At 35.7% G+C, this 22261-nt stretch overlaps 4 protein-coding genes across 7 annotated transcripts; all 4 read left to right on the forward strand.

The window, feature by feature from the left end:
- Nucleotides 1–980: 980 nt before the first annotated feature.
- LOC111996822 (L-aspartate oxidase 2-a, chloroplastic) lies at nucleotides 981–8227 on the forward strand. Of its 3 annotated transcripts, none has more exons than XM_065782578.1 (8): nucleotides 981–1205; nucleotides 1978–2122; nucleotides 2761–3139; nucleotides 3605–3847; nucleotides 4136–4192; nucleotides 4298–4378; nucleotides 6461–6522; nucleotides 7033–8227. In XM_065782578.1, exons 2-8 carry the CDS (start codon nucleotides 1989–1991, stop codon nucleotides 8039–8041), a joined length of 1965 nt encoding a protein of 654 aa, XP_065638650.1. In that variant the 5' UTR covers nucleotides 981–1205; nucleotides 1978–1988; the 3' UTR covers nucleotides 8042–8227. The 3 variants fall into 3 exon arrangements, with proteins under 3 accessions (XP_065638650.1, XP_065638651.1, XP_023884599.1); XM_065782579.1 differs by having other exon boundaries at nucleotides 1981–2122; XM_024028831.2 differs by having other exon boundaries at nucleotides 982–1205; nucleotides 2785–3139.
- Nucleotides 8228–12273: 4046 nt separating this feature from the next.
- Nucleotides 12274–14312, forward strand: LOC111996830 (GDSL esterase/lipase At3g27950). Of its 2 annotated transcripts, none has more exons than XM_024028864.2 (5): nucleotides 12274–12579; nucleotides 12828–13031; nucleotides 13158–13330; nucleotides 13409–13676; nucleotides 13843–14312. In XM_024028864.2, the coding sequence occupies exons 1-5, from the start codon at nucleotides 12330–12332 to the stop codon at nucleotides 14091–14093; spliced, it is 1146 nt and encodes a 381-aa protein (XP_023884632.1). In that variant the 5' UTR covers nucleotides 12274–12329; the 3' UTR covers nucleotides 14094–14312. The 2 variants fall into 2 exon arrangements, with proteins under 2 accessions (XP_023884632.1, XP_023884639.1); XM_024028871.2 differs by having other exon boundaries at nucleotides 13161–13330.
- Nucleotides 14313–15021: 709 nt separating this feature from the next.
- On the forward strand, nucleotides 15022–17918 carry LOC111996877 (GDSL esterase/lipase At5g14450-like). The gene is given in 7 exon segments (XM_065782546.1): nucleotides 15022–15037; nucleotides 16101–16253; nucleotides 16502–16641; nucleotides 16644–16711; nucleotides 16839–17010; nucleotides 17089–17356; nucleotides 17523–17918. Coding segments are annotated over 7 exon segments (1068 nt in total). The 3' UTR covers nucleotides 17774–17918.
- On the forward strand, nucleotides 17817–21709 carry LOC111996868 (GDSL esterase/lipase At3g27950-like). Its single transcript, XM_024028913.2, has 4 exons — nucleotides 17817–17881; nucleotides 19631–19791; nucleotides 21217–21369; nucleotides 21498–21709. The coding sequence occupies exons 1-4, from the start codon at nucleotides 17817–17819 to the stop codon at nucleotides 21707–21709; spliced, it is 591 nt and encodes a 196-aa protein (XP_023884681.2).
- The last annotated feature ends 552 nt before the right edge of the window (nucleotides 21710–22261 follow it).

Consider the following 22261-nt stretch of genomic DNA (forward strand, 5'->3'; position numbering starts at 1 on the left):
AAGGAAGTTTAGGGGGTAGAGAAGAAAAAGTTTTTTTTTTTTTAAAAAAAAAATCGTGAAAACTACAAAAAATTAATGAGAATTAAGTTTAGAGAAATACTTAAATATTATGTACATAATAACCTCACAACAAAATCCTAAATGATAAGATAATACTTCTGCTACTTTTGGGTAAAAAAGATAGTTTTAGTAGTGAATTCAAAGCAAAACCAGTAATAACTTGCCATCTTAAATTTATTGTGAAATAGTTGTCTCCTACAATTGAGTAATGCTAAGGTAACAAATTCTTATTAATTGGCATCTAAGCCGACTACTTACCTAACTTTTTTACTTATTAATAATCACTTAGTGTGTTAGTAATTTATAATTTTTTTTTGTAACTTTATCATTTTCTTTGTACTGATAATTAGGGCCTGTTTGCTACACGTGTTTAAACACATGTTTTCAGTTTTTAAACAACATTACATGTATTTTCATATACTTTTTCACGTACAAGTATTTCCAAAAAGTAAAAATAATATTACTAGAACAACGTGACCAGACCGCCCTTAGCATTCAAGTTTAAGATAGTGAACTATTATCTATAGCCGTTAATAGCAGAAGACAATAGAGAGAAGCTGTGGTTGCGTATATATCATTTATAAAAGGAAAAAAAAAAAGAAAAAGAAAAAAGTTGGCACAAAACTCAAGAATGATTCTAAGCAAACCACGTATATTTTTTAAAAATAAAAATAACATTACTAGAACAACGTTTCCAAATTGTAATTAGCATTCAAGTTTAAGCTAGTGAATTATGATCTATAGCCGTTAATAGCGAAGTCAACAGAGAGAAGTCGTGGCTGCGCATGTCTCATTTATAAAAGGAAAAAAAAAAGGAAAAAGAAAAAAAGATTGGCGCGAAGTTCGAGGATGGTTCTGGAGCAAAACTGAGGTGTGGCGTGTCGGAAACGTAGGCTTATTTATACTAAAGCTTTATTCACCTCTCATTCTCATTATAAATTTTACTAATTTTTAAGCCCTCCATTCTGTGTTTTATTTTTTCTTTTGTTCAAAAATTACAGAATATATTTTTTTCAATGTTCTTTCATTGGCCCTTGTTTTGTTGGGCCAGATTCATTGTTTGAAAAGCGAGGACACCCAGGTTCAGATACCTTTTTTTTACTTTCCATTAGCGTACAGGCAGAGTTGTTGGAGCACGTTTCTCTGTAAGTTTTGAGAGCTTTTGATGAATTTTTGAATCTGGGTTTCTTTGTGTTTGACATTCTGATGTTCTGTTTGTTATTGTTTCAATCACTTTCTTTACATTTTTAAGAATGAAAGAAAAAAATTTGTGGTTTTTTCTCTCTCTCTCTCTCTCTCTCTTTGTAACTGCTCTTATTTTTGGATAATGGGTAGTTGTCTTTTTGGTCTGAGAATGATGGGTAGTCGTTAGTTTGCTTGGTGACTGGAGTTTATGCCTTATCCAACCCCCCTCTTGTTAACCCTTTAAAATTTAAATTTCTCTCTCTGTTTTTTCTTTTGGGTTGTTTCTGATTTTATAGGTTTTGTGGATGCCAATTGTGACTAAGTTTTCTATATTTGATTGACTCTTAATTGATGAATTTTGAATTATTGTATGCTATGCTTTGAGTTGGTTGTTAATATGAAAGGGGATGACATCTTGACATATGCCTTATTTTCAAAACAAGTTTGAGGAAGTTGGATGTATTGATGTTGGGCTGTGCTGATTTTTCTCTAGGGGGAGTAATTTGTGTTCAAAACATGTATTCGAGTTTCAAGATCATAGTGCTTCCTTTCCTGATATTATTACTTTTTTGTTTAGTTGTTACAGCTGATTTTAGCTTTTTGAATATTTTTACTTGCTATGGATCACAATATATTGAATTTCAAAGGATGCATGAAATTTTAAAAGCTGATTCTTTTTGTGAAAGGTGAAGTTTGATCTAATTTTGAGCTTTTACTATTGTTATCTGGCAGAAGTATTTTAAATGACAACTTGTATACCTGCTGGAAGTGGCAACTTGCATTATAGTGTGGCACCATGCAGGGGACAAGGTTATAGAAAAACTTCTTGGGTTTCTGGTGTAGCATTCAACCGATGCATACAGAAAGAGCTCTTGTGGTATGTGATTGGTTTAGAAATAAATTTTGTATAGAATTACTTCAATTATTTTATAAAAAGTGATAGTCTTGTAGCTTAGCTGACACCTCCTGATATTTCCAATAGAGTCGTATAGGGTTCAAATCCTCCACAACCGTCGAGTTATCAAAAAATATTCTATTAAAAGTGCTCAATTACATTTTTTGAGAACAACTTCCTTGTGTCTGAAAAGGCTTCTATTTGAGAATTAGTTGGATCTCTTCATACATTTTACTGTAGTTTACAGATACTGCTGCTATACCAGAGCACTTTAGTTATAAATTTACTTTTGTTCACATATCACTTATTTTGTTATTCCTATATATTTTTTGTGAGATCTAAATTTCATTTTCACTTTGACCATGTTGTTCTAGGGAAAAGAATGCCATGGATATGAATTGTTGAGAAAAGAATAATCAGTTTAGTAGTTTATTTAGCATGAAAATGATACCCCAGAACAACTTGAATAGTTTTGGCATTGTAACTTTGCAGGAAATGCAAATATAATAATTGTTCAGCACAGACAGTGGTAGCTTGAACAGTTCTGTTGATTATATTCCATGTCAATGCACTAGAAATTTCAATTTTGTGGCTCATACTTGTATTCTAAATGTGTAAAGGAATTTTCTTTTGCCTTCTTTCAGGTCATGTGGAGTATCAAAGTTCTTGCAGACCCAAAGATGTAATTATTCCAAATCTCCATTTAGTGAGAACTGGAAGTCTCTTAGAACTGTCACTTCATCATGCTTGAGAGAGGGTTCCACGAAGTATTTTGATTTTGCTGTCATTGGCAGTGGAGTTGCTGGCCTTCGCTATGCTCTTGAAGTTGCAAAGCATGGGTCTGTTGCTGTGATTACCAAGGCTGAGCCTCATGAGAGCAACACAAACTATGCTCAGGGTGGAGTTAGTGCTGTGCTATGCCCTTCAGACTCAGTGGAGAGTCACGTGCATGACACCATTGTAGCAGGGGCTTATCTATGTGATGAGGAGACTGTCAGGGTTGGTTTCTGATTTGATCTCTGTATGAAATTTAATTAATTATGATATGTGATGGGCCATACCGCCCCTTTTCATTTATAGCTCATGAATCTCTTGATGTTCTCAATCTAGCTATAAATTAGATGGGGATCAATCAAATTGAAACAGGATGTGTATGGTCCAGTATCTCAGGCCCTCATTTTTCCCAACCCCGTTAAAGTTAATAGAGGGAATTATAAACAATGCCCATGGTTTATAAAACTGAGAATGTCATAATTTTCCTCTGAATTAGTTTCACTTAATAAACACTTTGTTGTGAGAAAATCAGTACTTTGAAATTTTGTACATGCTCTCTGGTTGTGTTCACTTTTTTATTCTTGTCTCATTTGAATGCTAATTACCACTGTCTCTTGCATAACTGTTGAGCCTTTTTTTTTTTTTTTAAATATTTTTATATATATTTTTTTCGTTCTTTATGTTATCCAGATTGTTTGTACAGAAGGACCTGACAGAATTAGAGAACTAATTGCAATGGGTGCCTCATTTGATCATGGGGAGGATGGAAACTTGCATCTAGCAAGGGAGGGGGGACACTCTCATCGCAGAATTGTTCATGCTGCTGATATGACCGGAAGAGAAATTGAGCGGGCTTTATTGGAGGCAGTTGTTTATGATCCAAATATTTGTGTGTTTGAACACCATTTTGCAATTGATTTGCTCACTTGCCAGGTCACTATCTCCACCCATTCTATTTGTTGAAAAATGTTTGTTTCATATTGTATTTTACATGGTCCTATATGCTATGCTTTTGGGGATAATGATTCTAAGAAAGAAAGTTTAAGCATATCTTAGGTGTGGTATTAACTTTAAGACCCTGTTTCAACATATGATCACCAATTGAATGTTCTGAAGGTTGTCTTTAGCGGTTTCCTCTATGTCAATTTGGTATTTCTAAGTGAACTTCGAGACTTCATTTTATAGGCATTTGCTAAAGTAAGTTTGTTGCCGATATTGCAGGATGGTTCTGACACAGTATGTCTTGGTGTTGACACAATGAATACTGAAACACAAGAGGTGACAACAGTATTTACTGTTTAAAGTTTCTTAAATTCTATGGGGGAAGTATTTTGCCAAAAAATCATAGTCAATTCTATAACCTTTGCTTTCTTGAATTTTCAGGTTATAAGGTTTATTTCAAAGGTGACTTTACTTGCATCAGGTGGGGTTGGACATATCTATCCATCAACTACAAATCCTCCGGTACTTATGCTTTCACACTTCTACCATAAATTGTTGTTTCCATCTTCATATCTGAGGAAGAATGATGCACCACCACTCTCACACCCACACCCCCCCCCCCCTCCACCCCCCCCACAAAAAAAAAAAAAGAAAAAAGAAAGAAGAAAAATTTGGCGCTTTTTTTTGCCACCTAATTACATCCTTTTACAAGGGAATTTCTTTCTAATCCACAAATTCATAGCGATCAGTGTGAATTTGCATTTTATGAATTTGTGGTCCATTTTCAAATTTGACTGCAAATTCAAGTGTCTCTAGGGCTTATCAAAATGTCTTTAAGTGGTTGTCTGATACCTATGACCTCATAATGGTGTTATACATTACAGCAATAAAAAAAGTGTTTTTGTCTGAAAGGGTTATTTAGGAGGTGTTTGGTTTGTGTTTTTAAACAACAATTTTCAGTTTTTAAACAACATTTTATGCATTTCAATGGATTTTTTCACCCACACGTATTTTCATACATATTTTTAAACAACAATTTTCAGTTTTTAAACACACATACCAAACGGGCTCTTAATGTGGCTTTTTTTGCTGAGAGGAAAGAGCTTTTGAAATGTCGAAAGACCTCAAGGTAATTTATGAGAGTGGACGAAAATGCTTGACATTAGAGATATAGCTCAGCCTTTTATTAAACCCCCTATCGGTAATGGACAGAAACTTTCTTGTGGCTTGCCATTTGTCACCCTAATGGTGCTTTGTTTCCCAAGTTTGTGTTAAGTTGCCAGCTCCATAAATGCTAGGGTTCCAATTACAATCCCTTAAGGGCAATGGCACTAGCTCCTTGGTCTTTTGGATGAGCTCAAGCTGGCATATCTTAAGTAATTTTGGCTGAGGAAGACACTGTACATTCCCTGTCATCAAATGTCAGGCAGAGTCACCTGTTACTCAGTATAGGATGAGATAAGGCCTAAAAAATATGAGTTAGATTGATGCAAAATGGTGGGGTATAGAGCTGCTATTCCCAAGCATTCATTCATATGCTTGTTGGCAATAAAGGACAGGCTATGATGGGAACCTGTTATGTGTGTATTACAGAAGTAAGCTAGAGAGCATGACCATTTGTACTGTGTTTTTTCACTTGAAGGATATGGCAAAAGTTGTGGTTAAGCTTGGTGGATAAGGCTGAGTATAGATGGGATGCAGTTCTTCACTGGGGCATTAACAAGCTGCAAGGGAAAGGCTTTAAAACCACTGTGTCATGTATGGATCCAAAGAAATGCTCGGGTGTTCAATGGAAGAATTCTTTAACGGGAGGAAATTTTTTGATTGATCAGAATTGATGTGAGGCATAGGGCTGTTAGTTGTAAGGGTGTTTGAAATTCCCTTTGTAACATGGTGTTATGTGGAAGATGTAATAACTCCTTGTCTGTTCTAAAGGAGGTGCAGCCAAAGAGTTTGCTTTTAGTTTTAGTTGTGAGGAAGGTTTATTTTTTTGTAATGTTTGCTTTGATCTGATCCGGTGTTCTTAGTGTGTGCAGCTTATTTTGCTGCTTGTTTATTTGAGCTTGCTGAAGTGATTGTATATTCTTTGTTGGTTTTATTAAAAGCTGACTCATTCATCCTAAACCAAAAAAAAAAAAATGAAAGAAAGAAAATAGAAACCTAAAACTTAAAAATTATAATCAAATTTGAAAAAGAAAAAGAAAAAAGTAATATTAGAATATAAAAAATGATCTCAACTTTTAATATTTTTGAAATCATCACTTTTGTGCTCACTGTTGCTCTTGCTCTATGTATCCTAGTTTTGAACATATTAATAATAATAAAAGAGTACTTGGAGGCAACTGGATGCTCTAATTTTTTAGTTTTTCTCACAAGAAGTAGAGTGTCTGTAATTTTGCTGCTGCTGCTGCTGCTGCTGCTGTCTCTCTGTTGGCCATATTATCTCTTGGATCTCTTATTTTCTTTTGCATTTAATATTTATATTAGATACCATATTTCTGCCTATAATCGATGAAATCTGACTACTTGGATATTTAATCACCATCTAAAAAATTAAACCATTTTAGGCATCAGTATAATGCTGTTTTATCTGCTTCATGCCAGGTAGCTACTGGAGATGGAATGGCCATCGCCCATCGGGCCCAAGCTGTGATTTCCAATATGGAGTGAGTAATTATTTATTAATTATTGTCTGAGATGTAAAAGCTCTCTGTCATAACTGTCTTACTTGTTAGTTTTTATTTGGAAATAAAAATAAAAATTGTAGTGCTGTGTTACTTACAAGTCATAATTATGTAATAGAAGTCTGGAAGAATTTGGAAGATTCCAAACTGATATCACAATGCCTTGATCTCATGGCATTTGAATATGCAAGGTCAACTTTCAGGATGATACCGGATGAGTTACATTGCTCTTATTTAGGGGCCATCCCCTTTTTATGATTGTGCATGAGGATTACTACTTTTCATTTGGTTGGTTAGCCCAAATGTGTAACATTTTATATGAAAAGAACTCTTAAATTAGGATTATGCCTCTGCTCGTGTGCACATGAATCATTTTATTATTATATCTTATTTATTGTGTGTATATGCAGTGAGTAACTGAGTATGCACTTATATGTCTGTATTGGTGTGAAATGGAAATAATAGTTTTTTTGGCATTATTTTGTTGCCCAGATTTGTTCAGTTCCACCCAACTGCCTTAGCTGATGAAGGCCTTCCTGTCAAACCAAGCAAGTCTCGAGAGAATGCATTTCTCATCACTGAAGCTGTTAGGGGTGATGGAGGGATTCTGTATAATTTAAGCATGGAAAGGTTCATGCCCTTGTATGATGACAGAGCAGAGCTTGCTCCCAGGGATGTTGTGGCAAGAAGTATAGATGACCAGCTTAAAAAGCGTAATGAGAAGTACGTGCTTCTTGATATAAGTCACAAGCCTAGGAAAAAGATTCTCTCACATTTCCCCAACATTGCTGCTGAGTGCCTACAGCATGGCCTGGACATAACCTGCCAGCCAATTCCAGTGGTTCCTGCTGCCCATTACATGTGTGGGGGTGTCCGTGCTGGGCTCCAGGGGGAGACAAATGTGCGGGGATTGTATGTGGCAGGTGAGGTTGCATGCACAGGTTTGCATGGAGCAAATAGGCTTGCTAGCAACTCATTGCTTGAAGCACTGGTATTTGCAAGAAGAGCTGTTCAGCCCTCAATTGATCACATGAAAAGCTCTAAACATGACCTCGGTACTTCAAATTGGTGGTCTAGACCGGTTGTTCCTTTTTCACTTGGGAGTGAAGCTATGGACAAAATTTTATTAATGACAAGGAAAGTAAGGAGGGAATTGCAATCAATCATGTGGGAATACGTGGGAATTGTTCGGTCCACAACAAGGCTGCAATTTGCAGAGCAAAAGATTGGTGAGTTGGAGGCTAAATGGGAGGAATACTTGTTCCAACTAGGGTGGGAGCCAACAATGGTGGGGCTTGAGGCTTGTGAAATGAGGAACCTCTTCTGTTGTGCAAAGCTGGTGGTGAGCAGTGCCCTTGCTAGGCATGAAAGCCGTGGACTTCACTACACAATTGATTTTCCTAATCTGGAGGAAAGTAAGAGGCTACCAACAGTGATTTTTCCTGGTTCATCAGTAAAGGGTTCATGGAGTTCACGACAACTACACAAGCAGCCCCTATAGCACACAGTTCAGCCTTGCTGGCAATATTTGTATTTACAGGTCTTTTACCTTTACATTTGAAAAGCCAACACTGAGGCTGGGGTGGAAGCGTGTCTTACAGCATTAGTTGTTGGCTTCCAATTTGTTTTACATATTATTACCAAGTTAATTTTTTTTTGTGAATAAAACAAAATTTTATTTAGAATAGTTTCAAAATGATTATGTTATAGTTGTCCAATTTATTTATTTATTTTAATGGGAAAAAAATGCTTGTTTTTAATGTTTATTAGGCCTAGCTATAATCAGCAGCATTAAAAAGAAGTATCTTTTACATTTAATGGATATCCAGGTGTTAACTTCTCTGCATGGGCTCATATTTGTTCTAATTAACTTCAGGATGCCGTTACCTAGGGCAAGGATAAGGTGTTAGTTTCTGTTCACCACTGCCAATCTTACATTATAGATGATACTAATAATTGATAATCCTTGTGCGAGTGATTATTAAATACTTCAGGAGTATAATAATATTGTATTCATTTCTCTCACATAATGGTAGAATCTTACAAGTTAAATTCATGGTAAGACATATCATTTTTGTGAAAGGAGGGAGTACAACATTATTGTACTCCGAAAATATCTAATAATTTTCTATAGCAGTGCAAGCGTAAGCACGATAACTTTATAGTTTTCAAAGAAACTTAGCCCATAATTTTTAAATACAATCTAGTTAACGAAATATGAAAAAGAGAGAAAAAAGGGTATAAAAATTGTGATTCCATATGAAAATCTCATATGGTTAGGCTACAATGCACTTTCTACCTCAAAATTCTGTCTTAACCTATAAAAAGCGATTACAAACTTTCTACATTAGCAAGAAAATTGAAAAGTTTTGGACACCTCCAATTTTACAACTTGTTTGGATGGAAAGGGAGAAGTAGGGAACAGAGAGAAGGAGGTTTTTGGTTTGGGGGGGGGGGGTGTATCTTGTAGGAGTGGAGTTAGGAATTCCACTTATATCAAAAAAAATTTAAATGATCCATTTTCTCCTTGTGATGTAAATTTATATCTACTTCTTTAAGGCTAAATTTGTTTTGACGTAAAATTATTTACCCCAATTTTGAGTGTTTGATGCGACTAAAAATGCCGGTTAACTTGGAAATATTTTTCAAGTTTATCGTAAAATTTTGGCTCATGAGGCATAAAATGGTTTACGCTTAGGATCATGTGTAAAACGACTTACATTTCTTCTTCAACATCGCCTGAGCCCTCCCATCCTCACATATTGGGATTGGCTATAACGAGATTGGACTGCTGATGACAAGATCGAATCGCCACGACTGAGATTGAACTGGTTCTTTCATGATCGAACTGAGAGAGAGAGAGAGAGAGATGCTGCAACCCGCCCATGGCTAGAGGACCGCTGTGTTTCACCTCTCTCTCTCTCGACTCTCAGTTTCATACATTTTTTTGACATTCAGTGGATTTTGGGTTTATTTTTTGAAATTATAGTGAATTTGTTTAGATTTTGTGGGTTATACTATTGGTATGGTAAATTTTGTGTTCATGAACATTTTTATTTTCTTTACAAGCCAAACACAACATTTGCAAGAATACAATCCGATACTTGAAAACAAATTGTTTTCTCTACAATATTTTTAGCTGAAAATATTTGGCAGTCAAAATATATTACATCAAAACAAATGCAGTCCAAAATTAGCAAAAGATGATTGTAGACAGGGAAAATTCCCGACCTATCACAAGCTGACACGTCACACTACCAAGTCCACAAAATACAGCCAATTACAAAGCGCCACATATTGCTGCTAGGTTTTGCTATCATTACTTAGAAACCAACAGAAATTTGCCAAGTGTCATGCAAAAAAAAAACCAATCACACATCATCGCACGTGTAAGCGATGACATAATCAGCTTCGCACGTGTAAGCGATGACACAATCAGCCTCGCACGTGTAAGCGATGACATAAGCGGACCAATCAAACTCTGCCACGTGTCACCAATCAAACTCTGCCATGTGTCACCAATTAAGCTCTGCCATGTGTCACTTACCTACCCCTAAACTCCTATAAATAGAAGCCTTCCTAAGGCATTTGAAGAGAGATCTGAGCTGAGGAGATCCAGAGATTTGGAGAGAGGACTAGGCCATTGGAAGCACTCAGAAGTCCAGAAACTCTGCCGGAACCAAGCTCTAAAGCCTCCAAGAACTTCAAGAACTTCAACTTCACATTCGAAGGAAAATCATCCAAATCATCCGCCTAGATCCAAAAGTCTGCGGGAATCAAGCCTAAAGTGTCCGAAAACATCACAAATCATAAATTAGTGAAGCTCTACGGATCAAGCCTCTAAAGCCCCGAAGAACTTCCACCACAAACCTTCGAATACCAAGACATTCGAAGAGGAATCATCCAAATCATATTCCTAAATCTCAAAGTTCACTGGAATCAAGCTCAAAAGCCTCCAGAAACATCAACAAACCACAAATCAGTGAAGCTCTACGGATCAAGCCTCTAAAGCCCCGAAGAACTTCCATCACAAACCTTCGAATACAAAGAACATTCGAAGAGGAATCATCCAAATCATATTCCTAAATCTCAAAGTTCACTGGAATCAAGCTCAAAAGCCTCCAGAAACCTCAACAAACCATAAATTGGTGAAGCTCAACGGATCTAAGCCTCTAAAGCCCCGAAGAACTTCTACCACAAACCTTCAAGTACGAAGAACATTCAAAGAGGAATCATCCAAATCATATTCCTAAATCTCAAAGTTCACTGGAATCAAGCTCGAAAGCCTCCAGAAACCTCAACAAATCATAAATCAGCGAAGCTTTACGGATCAAGCCTCTAAAGCTCCGAAGAACTTCCACCACAAACCTTCGAAGACGAAGAGCGCACCAAGAACACGAAGAACACACGAAGAACACGAAGAACGTGAAGAACAAAGGATTTCTAACAAGCTCATAGCCAGAGATTCATTGTAATTCCGTTTCAACAATCTTCGATCCATCCTTCAACCAAATTGAAGGATACTTTGTGTCCAAGTGAAAATCACATTACCACAAATCCAATTAACAAATCTTTCAAGGAGATCGAATCAGAGGATCACTCTTTTGTAATTACAGAGAATTGTACCACACATATATTCAATACAAATTCGCATTTGTGACACTATTTTACTTGTTTGACCTTATTTCGAACCGAGAAATTTAGTCGTCCACAATGATCTTAATAATCATTTTATATGACCATTCATCTCTCCTCTCCCCTACTTAATTTTCAACATCCAAATAAAGAAGCAGAAGGATATCTTATTTTTAGAACATCCAAACAAGGGGATGGAAAGGGGGATGAGGGACCAAAACAACAGCAATTTGAAAGTTCAGGGATCAATGGCAAGTTTTAAAATTTTGAGAAATCAAGTAGGACAACAAAGTCAGGCTGAAATGTACTTATTTTTGCCAAAAGTGGGGGGTTTATGTATTTATTTATTTTTTGAGACGGGTCAATTTCTTTATGGTCATCATCATCATCAATTCTACTCGTCACCAAAGAAAAACAAGACCACATACTAGCTGGACTTGCGGACCACCCGTGCAAAATTAAACTTCAAAGGACTACCATTTCTTGTGTTGTCCCTACGTATCATTTCTAACATAGAAAATATGTCTCCTTCCTAAATGTGATAGGGTGCTTTATAGCCATGGGACACGGGTCCAAATAGTCCCTACTATTTCTCATGTGAGAGATACATATATATTATATGTAACAAGGACCACCTCAAGCTAAAATTGGCTGTTAAGGGACTTATCGCTTTTCTACTTTAGTTCCATTCCTTACTGATGAGACGGTATTATTTGTAGCTGTTGCATTCGTATCTCTCTTACATAAAGGTGGATGATATATTTATAGGGTCTATACCTAAGAGAGATGTTACATAAAACTATTAAACAAAATAATAATAAGTCCAGTTAAAGAGAGTGCAATATGAGATTGTTTAATGTGAAAGGTAAATCAGTCTTTATATGCTTCATTTCTTTTATAGCATATATTCTGTGAGAAGAAAGATACAATGTATTTGATGCATGACATACTTGTTCTTCCATGTAACAAATGCCATAGGTCCACATCTGTCAAAATCCTGATTCCAAAATTTGTCGGTGACTAATGACAAGTCATGCATTAAGAAAACAACAAAATCAGCCGCTCATTCTTGTCCACATGGTAAGTAAAAACAAACAAGTATATATGTGAGACTTTGAGTGCATACTTTTTGGTAGGATGCTGCAAGGAAAACCATGGGCTCAATGAGGCTATGCTGTGTGTTGGTGGTATTGGTTGTGAGCCTGGTAAGATTTCCAGCATTGGTGGTGGGTGGTGGTGGTCTAAGATGTGATTTTCCAGCTATATACAACTTTGGAGACTCAAACTCAGACACAGGAGGCATTTCAGCAGCTTTATCAGAGATTCATACACCCAATGGTGAAACCTTCTTTGGACACCCTTCAGGAAGGGCTTGTGATGGTCGACTCATCATTGATTTTATAGGTAAGTAAGGTAGTAAAGCTTCCTCCTTTTTTGTTGCATCAATAAATTGCATGTAAATAGAAAGTTCATACAAATTGTACATGTTAATGTGCTATACTGTTACTAATCATTGTATTGTATTGTCTTGTCATGCTTCATAGCTATGATCATTGATCAATTCTAACATCTTAATGTTACAACTAGTCCTCCTAATTTAAAGGGGTTTAAGACTTAATTGAATTGAGTTGATCTGCTATATGTTTGTGCAGCTAAGGAGCTGAAGTTACCGTACCTGAGTGCATACTTGGACTCACTTGGCACAAATTTTAGGCATGGTGCAAATTTTGCAACTGGTGGTTCATCAATTCGTCCAGGTGGTTATAGTCCATTCCATCTTGGCATTCAAACATCCCAGTTCATACAATTCAAATCTCGTACAACTGCTCTATATAATCAACTCAGCCACAACAGCAGTGAGTCTCTCTAGCCCTCTCTCACTGACTGGTTCTTGTGTGCTAAAGATGCTGGGAAACACAACATTTTGTGGGTACTAAACTTTTACTAACAATGAACATTGAATTGGTAAATTTTGGCACCAGAAGAGACCCCACTACTTAAAACAAGGCTCTCAAGGCCTAAGGACTTCTCAAAGGCTATTTACACATTTGATATTGGACAGAACGATCTTGCTTTTGGTTTTCAACACACAACAATAGAAGAAGTTCGATTGTCCATTCCTAATATCTTAAGCCAGTGGTCCCAAGCAGTACATGTAAGCAGCTGATGATTATGCTTGAACAATTTATGTACTAATTGATAATTCTAACATTTTTTATGGCTCATGTTTTAGCTATTATACAAGGAAGGTGCAAGAGTATTTTGGGTACATAATACTGGCCCAATTGGTTGCTTGCCATATACTGTTATATACCAATCAAAGTCAGGTAATCTGGACAGGATTGGGTGTGTGAAGCCTCAGAATGAGGTAGCTCAGGAGTTTAACAGGCAGCTTAAGGACATGGTGTATCAGCTGAGGGCACAGCTGCCTAATGCAGCATTTACATATGTTGATGTGTATTCAGCTAAATATGCTCTCATTAGCAATGCAAAGAATGAAGGTAATCTTAATTTATTTTACAAACATAAGTGTGAGATTTGATGCACTGCTTACGACCTTTTATTTGGCCTGTTCGGATATGGTCACGTAGGGGTGGCGGTGGGATAGTGATCCACTAAACATTGCAATATACTAGGTTTCTAATCTTAGCTGTTTGGTGATGACAGGTTTTGTTGATCCATTTGAATTCTGCTGTGGGAGTTTCTATGGGTACCATATTAATTGTGGGCAGAGAGCCACAGTTAATGGAACAGTATATGGTAACCCATGCCACAATCCATCAATGCACATTAGCTGGGATGGCATACACTACTCTGATGCAGCTAACCTATGGATCGCAAGGAGAATTCTCAATGGTTCCTTATCTGATCCACCAATTTCAATTGGGGAGGCTTGTTATCATCCAAATAATTTGTAAGCACATTGCAGTATGTTAATGACAGTTGCTCAATTTCTTAGAAATGGTTAGGAGTAAGATTTTCACCATCATAAATGTTGGTGATGTTGAACATGTAGCATTCATCAAGTGAGCCGTGTCTCAATCATTATGTCTTTCTGGACAATCTGGATATGTTGTGTCAAACGTTTGCACTTTGATAACTTGATGTTGCAATTAAGAAAACATTTAAGACTTCAATATGCTACAAGTGGCTAGGTTTTCCATCCATATAAGTTTGACTAGATTTTAATATACTTGTTTTTTCCGTCCATAAATTTAGCTATTTGGTACCACAAAAAGCTATTTTGTCTATTTTACTTTCTCACTTTACAAAACACCAAACATTAGTAGTTTTATTTTAGCTTTCAACACAATAAAATAATATATTTACTATAATAAACAACTATCACAACCACTGTTGCAATGGATTTGGTTTTCTATTTTTCTTTCGATCTGAACACACTAACACCCAAATTTGTAAAAAAAAAAAACAAAAAAAAAAAATCAAAAAATTCACAAAATTCCAATTTGCAAAACCCATAAAACAACCCAACATATCAAATCTAAAAACTAAAGAGAGCTGAGAGTCATTAGCTAAAAAGTAGCATGCAAGGGAGAGGGGCAAAAAAAAAAAAAAAAAAAAAAAAAAAAAAAAAAAAAAAAAAAAAAAAAATAAGAACAAAACAAATAAGAAGAAGAAAACAGCGTGCAAGAAAGAAAAAGAAAAAGATTTGCAAGGGAGAAAGAGAGCGGGAAGTGTAATAAAATAAAATTTTTTGCTTAAACTTTTTTGCTTGCAGCAAGAAGTTAAAAAATTTTGGCTATGACACTACTATCGCAGCATGCTTTTTAGTACTAGTGGTGTTAAAAATAGTAATATAATTTTTTAGCATCACCGATATTAGTAATGCAAAAGAATGAAGGTAAATATGCACTGCTTTCAAACTTTTTTTTTTTTAATTGACTTTTGTTTTTCACCATATTCAAAGGACCACCATTTATAACTAAGAAAATATATGTTTCCTTCCTAAAAGTGTGCACGCTGTTAAATTACCGATTGTCCCCAAAGCTTAAGTTTTGAGTAAAATCAGGGATCAAACTCAGGATCTCCTGCTCTGATACCATGTTAAATTACCGATTGTCCCAAAAGTTTAAGCTGTTAGGAAATGGTGAATTTAATCACTTAACCATAAGTCTAACACACGCATCAAGTAAATTAACTGTTGGCAACAGCTAATCATATTCATGCTTCAACGCTAGTTATAAAACACCAAAATTTTTAATACAGTTAAAAAAAAAAAAAAAAAAAAATCCAGGTTGAGAATATGAAATTATTCGTTGTAATACTATGCTTCTACAGAAAATTTGAGCTTAGCCATATAAAGTATAAACCCAAGCCCAACCCAAGTCCTGGACCTGGAGGCCTAGTATTGTGCACTTCGGTTACAACTTACAATGGCTAACCAGCCCATAAAAATATAAAACCAACCAACGCCGGTTTCGGTTCAGTCGGTCCGCCTGTGTAGCGGTGTGGCTCACACTTCAGCGTCACTCTAGTTGAAACATGAAATTACTATTTAGGGGTGCCAGCTAGCATTGGACCATGCTTCTGGAGATTAGCTTCTGTTTTAATGTTCAGGTGAAGATCATGAACTGTCCAAATGCGCTACAGAATGTTACAAAGCATCCCTAGTCCCTGCTGTTTCTCATGTGATAGATATATTACATGTAACAAGGACCACCTCAAGCTAAAATTGGTTGACAAGGGGCTTATCTCTTTTCTACTTGCTTAATTTGTTGCATTCCTTAATGAGGTGGTATTATTATCTTATTCTTATGGGGTCTACCTCGATGCCAGAGAGATGTTACACAGATATGTTAAACAAAATAAAATATGGTCTAGTTTAGAGAATGTAGCATCAATCTCTATAGTTAAAAAAATATCTCATGTATTGAATATATGCATTATATCACTTGGACAGTGAGGCATTTCAGCTATATACAACTTTGGGGACTCAAACTCAGACACAGGAGGCATTTCAGCAGCTTTGTCAGAGATTCATGCACCCAAAGGTGAAACCTTCTTTGGACACCCTTCAGGAAGGGCTTGTGATGGTCGACTCATCATTGATTTTATAGGTAACTAGGGGAGTAAAGCTTCCTAATTTTTTTGTTGAATCAATAAATTGAATGTAAATAGAAAGTTCATACAAATTTTACATGTTAACTAACCTGCCATACTTTTTCTAATCATTGTATTGTCTTGTCATGCTTCATAGCTATGATCATTGATTAATTCTGACATCTTAATGTTACAACTAGCTCTCCCAATTTAATGGGGTTTAAGACTTAATTGAATTTAGTTGAGTTGCTATATTTTAATGCAGCTAAGGATCTAAAGTTACCGTACCTTAGTGCATACTTGGACTCACTTGATACAAATTTTAGGCATGGTGCAAATTTTGCAACGGGAGGTTCATCAATTCGTCCAGGTGGTTATAGTCCATTCCATCTCGGCATTCAAGTACATCCCAGTTCATACAATTCAAATCTCGTACAACTGCTCTATATAATCAACTCAGCCCCAACAGTAGTGAGTCTCTCTAGCCCTCTCTCACTGACTGGTTCTTGTGTGCTAAAGATGCTGGGAAACACAACATTTTGTGGGTACTAAACGCTTACTAACAATGAACATTGAATTGGTAAATTTTGGCACCAGGAGAGACCCCACTACTTAAAACAAGCTAGGCTCTCAAGGCCTAAGGACTTCTCAAAGGCTATTTACACATTTGATATTGGACAGAACGATCTTGGTTTTGGTTTTCAACACACAACAATAGAAGAATTTCGACTGTCCATTCCTAATATCTTAAGCCAGTTGTCCCAAGCAGTGCATGTAAGCAACTGATGAGTGTGATTGAACAACTTATGTACTAATTGATAATTCTAACATTTTTTATGGCTCATGTTTTAGCTATTAGACAAGGAAGGTGCAAGAGTATTTTGGGTACATAATACTGGCCCAATTGGTTGCTTGCCATATATTGTTATATACCAATCAAAGTCCGGTAATCTGGACCAGATTGGGTGTGTGAAGCCTCAGAATGAGGTAGCTCAGGAGTTTAACAGGCAGCTTACGGACATGGTGTTTCAGCTGAGGGCACAGCTTCCTAACGCAGCATTTACATATGTTGATGTGTATTCAGCTAAATATGCTCTCATTAGCAATACAAAGAATGAAGGTAGTCTTAATTTATTATACAAACATAAGGGAGCTTTATGCTTTGTTTACGACCTTTTATTTGGCCTGTTCGGATATGGCAACTTTAAAATGGGTGGCTGTGGGATAGTGATCCACTACACATTGCACATATAATGACTATAATCTTAAATTTTTGGTGATGACAGGTTTTGTTGATCCATTTGAGTTCTGCTGTGGGAGTTTCAATGGGTACCATATTGATTGTGGGAAGAAAGCCACAGTTAATGGAACAATATATGGTAACCCATGCCACAATCCATCAATGCACATTAGCTGGGATGGCATACACTACTCTGATGCTGCTAACCTATGGATTGCAAAGAGAATTCTCAATGGTTCCTCATCTGATCCACCAGTTTCAATTGGGGAGGCTTGTTATCATCCAAATCATTTGTAAACACATTGCAGTATGTTAATGACAGTTGCTCAATTTCTTAGAAATGGTTAGGAGTAAGATTTTCACCATCATAAATGTTGGTGATGTTGAACATGTAGCATTCATCAAGTGAGCTATGTCTCAATCATTATCGTGCATCTTTCTGGACAATCTGGATATGTTGTTTTAAACTTTTGCTCTTTGATAACTTAATGTTGCAGTTAAGAACACATTTAAGACTTCTAATATGCTACAAATGGCTAGGTTTTCCATCCATATAAGTTTGACTAGATTTTAAAATTTTAGTATACTTCTTTCACCTTTTTTTTCCCTTTAAAAAAAAAAAAAATTATATATATATATATATATATTTAAAACTGTTTCATTCTATTTTGTGCTCACCTTTTTTTTCCCTTTAAAAAAAAAAAAAATTATATATATATATATATATTTAAAACTGTTTCATTCTATTTTGTGCTAAAATTAGTTGGCTAGTTGAGATTGGTATAACATAAATTTTTTTGTAATCCTATCCATATCACTTATATTATTTTTATTGTATACCAATTACAACATGTCACCTTAACAGTTGTGAAAAATTGTGTATTTTTTTTTTTTGGGGTGGTCCATAGACTTTTTGAAACTTTGAAAGCATCTCTTCCACTATTAGAGCAAGTTAAAAAAGCTGCATTTGTAGGACCAAAGGGAAGGGCAAGGATGCTTACGTATGGCATTTAATTTTAGTTAATCTCTACAAGTTGGGTCCCTTCTAGTCATGGGATGATGGGAATGTTTACAGATGTTCTTTCACCTCAGGACAATTGCAGTCCAACTACAACCATAAATGTTTAAAGTCTGGAAGTAATATTTGAGAATTGAATGTGGTATTCTGCTATTGGTAATAGATTCACCTAATTGCATAAATCCAGCAAGCTTAGCTAGTGCATGATTTTGGCTATCCTCTATAACTGGTATCAGTATGTCAATTGAGTGCCAAAGAACTGGTATCGCCTATGCTTTAATATAATGCTGCCAAAATATGCAAACACACTATCAGTATCAGAATCATTTTAGTCATTTATGAATCAAAACTTGCAACCAGTCTACTGAACTTGCAAGTAGATATCAATTTAGCCCTCCTATTAGGTTATAGGATTGAGATATGGTGCCATTCAATAGCACTATAATGCATAATGGCTAAATTTGAAAGTTAAAAAACTTATTTTTAATCTCAACCTTTGGATAAAAATGTTAACTTTTAACTTTTATTTTTTTATTTTTCTTATTTATCATTTTAACTTCTCAAGTTCTCTTAACTACCACTAACAATTAGCTACAATTAACCCCAACATAACGTGTTGTTATTTCAAAACTAAGATAAATTAAATTAAATTCGAGGGACCAAAGCAATAGCAATTTGAAAATTCAGGGGTAAATGGCAAATTTTAAAATTTGAGAAATCAGAGGACGACAACAACAAAGTTAGAGAGACTAAAATATATCTTTGCTAAAAGTCTTATTCTTCTTCTTAAATGGTACAATTTCTGGATGGTCATCATTCTCAATTCCATATCATCACCTAAAAGAAGAAGAAGAAAAAAAAAGGGTCCACATACATACTAGTTGGACTTGCGTGCCAATTGCCATCCATGAAAAATTCAATTTCAAAGAAGATGCATAAAATAACTTTGCTCTAGGGGCTTGTGCCACATGACAAATGTCAAAGTGAAAGCCAACTGTTATGTGAGTGCACACTTTTTGATGGGATGTTGCTAGGAAAAACATGGATTCAATGAAGCTATGCTGTGTCTTGGTGCTCTTGGTTGTAGGCTTGGCGTGATTACCAGCATTGGTGTGGGGTGGTAATGGTGTACGAAGATGTGATTTTCCAGCTATATGCAACTTTGGGGACTCAAACTCGGACACAGGAGGCATTTCATCTGCAGCTTTGAAAGAGGTTCTTACACCCAATGGTGAAACCTTCTTTGGTCACCCTTCAGGAAGGTTTTGTGATGGCCGAGTCATCATAGATTTTTTAGGTAAGTAGGTTAGTAATCATCAATAATTTCATGCAAATAGAAATTTCATACAAATTGTTCCTGTTGCCTAATGTGCTATGCTTTTACTAATCATTGTAGTGTCTTGTCATGCTTCAATCATAGCTATCATAATTTATGACAGGTAAATGTTACAGCTAGTCCTCCCAATAATTAAGAATTAATCGAATTGAGTTGAGTTGCTATGTGTTAGTGCGGCTCAGGAGCTGAAGTTACCATTCCTGGTACATGGACTCACTCGGTACGAATTTTTGGCATGGTGCAAATTTTGCAACAGGAGGTTCATCAATTCTTCCAGGTGGTTATAGTCCATTCCATCTTGGCATTCAAATATCCCAGTTCAAACAATTCAAATCTCGTACAACAGCTCTATATAGTCAACTCAGGCCCAACAGCGAGTCTCTCTAGCCCTCTCTCACTGACTGGGTCTAGTGATCCTTGGAAACACAACATTTTGTGGGTAACAAATGCTATTTAACAAATAGTCACAGATCCACGTGATGTGTGAGAATAAATAATTATTTTATATTGTAATAATTTTTTCTCTAAAATTTGTTGAAGATAATTTGTTCTCCCTAATACTTAAACAATTTCTATTTGGTCCAATTAAGTCTACTTTTGTCCAATTAGGTCTACTTCAATCCACTCGGTCAATTCTGATCCCCTTCAGTTCATTTTAGACTAACTGAGCCTTTAGTTGATTCTTATTGTAGGTTTTCTTTACAAGTTTATCTCAAAATTTCATTTTTTTTCTTAATTTTTGGGTTGAAAAGTATGAAATTTTATTACATTTGGGCTAAACTCTTTAGTTTCGAGTTAAAAAATACAAAAAAAAAAAAAAAACTAAAATAGACATGAGAAATTAGAAATATGAGCTCTAAAATGCAATAAAAATGATAAATATTCAAGTCTTATTCGGTCCACATTGGTTCTATTCGGTCCAATTTGGTCATATTTGGTCCATATGGTTGTAAACATTCTATTCAGTCCTATTTAGTCCATTCTGTTCACTAAAGTTATATTCAATCCATTAGGTCTTATTCAGTCTGCTTCGGTCTTATTTAGTCTATTCCGTCCACATTGGTTTTATTCTGTCCATTTCGTTCCTATTCGGTCCATTCTGTTTACTCTAGTCTTATTCAGTCTATTCTGTACACTTTAGTTCTATCTAGTCCTATTTAGTCCATTTTGTCCACTTTCGTCCACTTCAGTTCTATTCGGTCCATTCAATACACTTTGGTTCTATTCGGTCCATTTTGACCATTTTGTTCCATACGGTCCACATTGGTCGTATTCAGTCCATTATATCCACTTCAGTCTAATTTGGTCCCGTTTGGTCCATTATGTATACTTTGGTCCTATTTGGTCCACTTCGATCCTATTATGTTAAATGCCAATCAAAGGCAGGTAATCTAGACCAGATTGGGTGTGTGAAGCATTGGAATGAGATAGCTGAGGACAAGGTGTTTCAGCTAAGGGCACAGCTTCCTAATGCAACATTTACATATGTTGTAGTGCGCACAGCTAAATCTGCTCTCATTAGCAATGCAAAGAATAAAGGTAATCTTAATTTATTATACAACATTTAATTGAACTTTTGGTCACATTAAAATGGGTGGATGTGGAATAATGATCCACTAAACATTGCATATATAATGATTCTAATCCTAACTGTTTGGTGATGGAAGGTTTTGTTGATCCATTTGAGTTTTGCTGTGGGAGTTTCTTTGGGTACCGCCATGTTATGTGTGGGAAGAAAGCCACAGTTAATGGAACAATTTATGGTAACCCCTGTGACAATCCATCAATGCACATTAGCTGGGATGGCATACACTACTCTGAGGCAGCTAACCTATGGTTTGCAAATCGAATTCTTAATGATTCCTTATCATCCCAATGATTTGTAAGCACATTGCAGTGTGCTAATGACTGCTGCTCAGTTTCTTGAAATTTTAGCCATATAAATGTTGGCCATATTGAACATGTATCATTCATCAATTGAGCTGTGTCTCAATCACTATCAAGTATCTGTCTGAACTCTTTGGATATGTTGTGTCAAACGTTAAGAAAACAGTTAAGACTTCTAACATGCTACAACTGGCTAGGTTTTCCATCCATGTAAGTTTGACTAGATTTTAATAAACTTTGAGAGAAAAACTTGAGATCCAAAAGATTTCACAATTCAATGAGCTGACCAGTTGTTATTATTGCAACATCACTTATATGTAGTCTTATCACTATTACTATCACTAACATTACTTTTGTTATACACCAATCGCAATATATCACCTCAAAAGTTATGAATTATTTATTTATTTTTGTGTTTTTTTTTTCTTTTTTGGTCTTTAGACTTAAATGAAACTTTGAAAGCATCTATTCTACCATGAAAAGCAAGTGACAGAAGCTTTATTGTTGGGAAGTTCTCCATCAGAAATTACTTTCAAGAAAAGGG

The sequence above is a fragment of the Quercus suber genome, unplaced genomic scaffold, assembly GCF_002906115.3.
Source record: "Quercus suber isolate HL8 unplaced genomic scaffold, Cork oak 2.0 scaffold_306, whole genome shotgun sequence".
Lineage (NCBI taxonomy): Eukaryota > Viridiplantae > Streptophyta > Magnoliopsida > Fagales > Fagaceae > Quercus > Quercus suber.

Coding starts and splice junctions, on each gene's coding strand:
- LOC111996822 (XM_065782578.1), top strand. CDS start 1,989: ATGACAACTTGTATACCTGCTGGAAGTGGCAACTTGCATTATAGTGTG. Junction 3,140..3,604: donor GTGATGAGGAGACTGTCAGG/GTTGGTTTCTGA, acceptor TATGTTATCCAG/ATTGTTTGTACAGAAGGACC. Junction 4,379..6,460: donor CATCAACTACAAATCCTCCG/GTACTTATGCTT, acceptor GCTTCATGCCAG/GTAGCTACTGGAGATGGAAT.
- LOC111996830 (XM_024028864.2), top strand. CDS start 12,330: ATGGGCTCAATGAGGCTATGCTGTGTGTTGGTGGTATTGGTTGTGAGC. Junction 13,032..13,157: donor TCAACTCAGCCACAACAGCA/GTGAGTCTCTCT, acceptor TTTTGGCACCAG/AAGAGACCCCACTACTTAAA. Junction 13,677..13,842: donor TAGCAATGCAAAGAATGAAG/GTAATCTTAATT, acceptor TGGTGATGACAG/GTTTTGTTGATCCATTTGAA.
- LOC111996868 (XM_024028913.2), top strand. CDS start 17,817: ATGGTTAGGAGTAAGATTTTCACCATCATAAATGTTGGTGATGTTGAA. Junction 17,882..19,630: donor GAACATGTAGCATTCATCAA/GTGAGCTATGTC, acceptor TGGTGTACGAAG/ATGTGATTTTCCAGCTATAT. Junction 19,792..21,216: donor AGTCATCATAGATTTTTTAG/GTAAGTAGGTTA, acceptor AATCAAAGGCAG/GTAATCTAGACCAGATTGGG.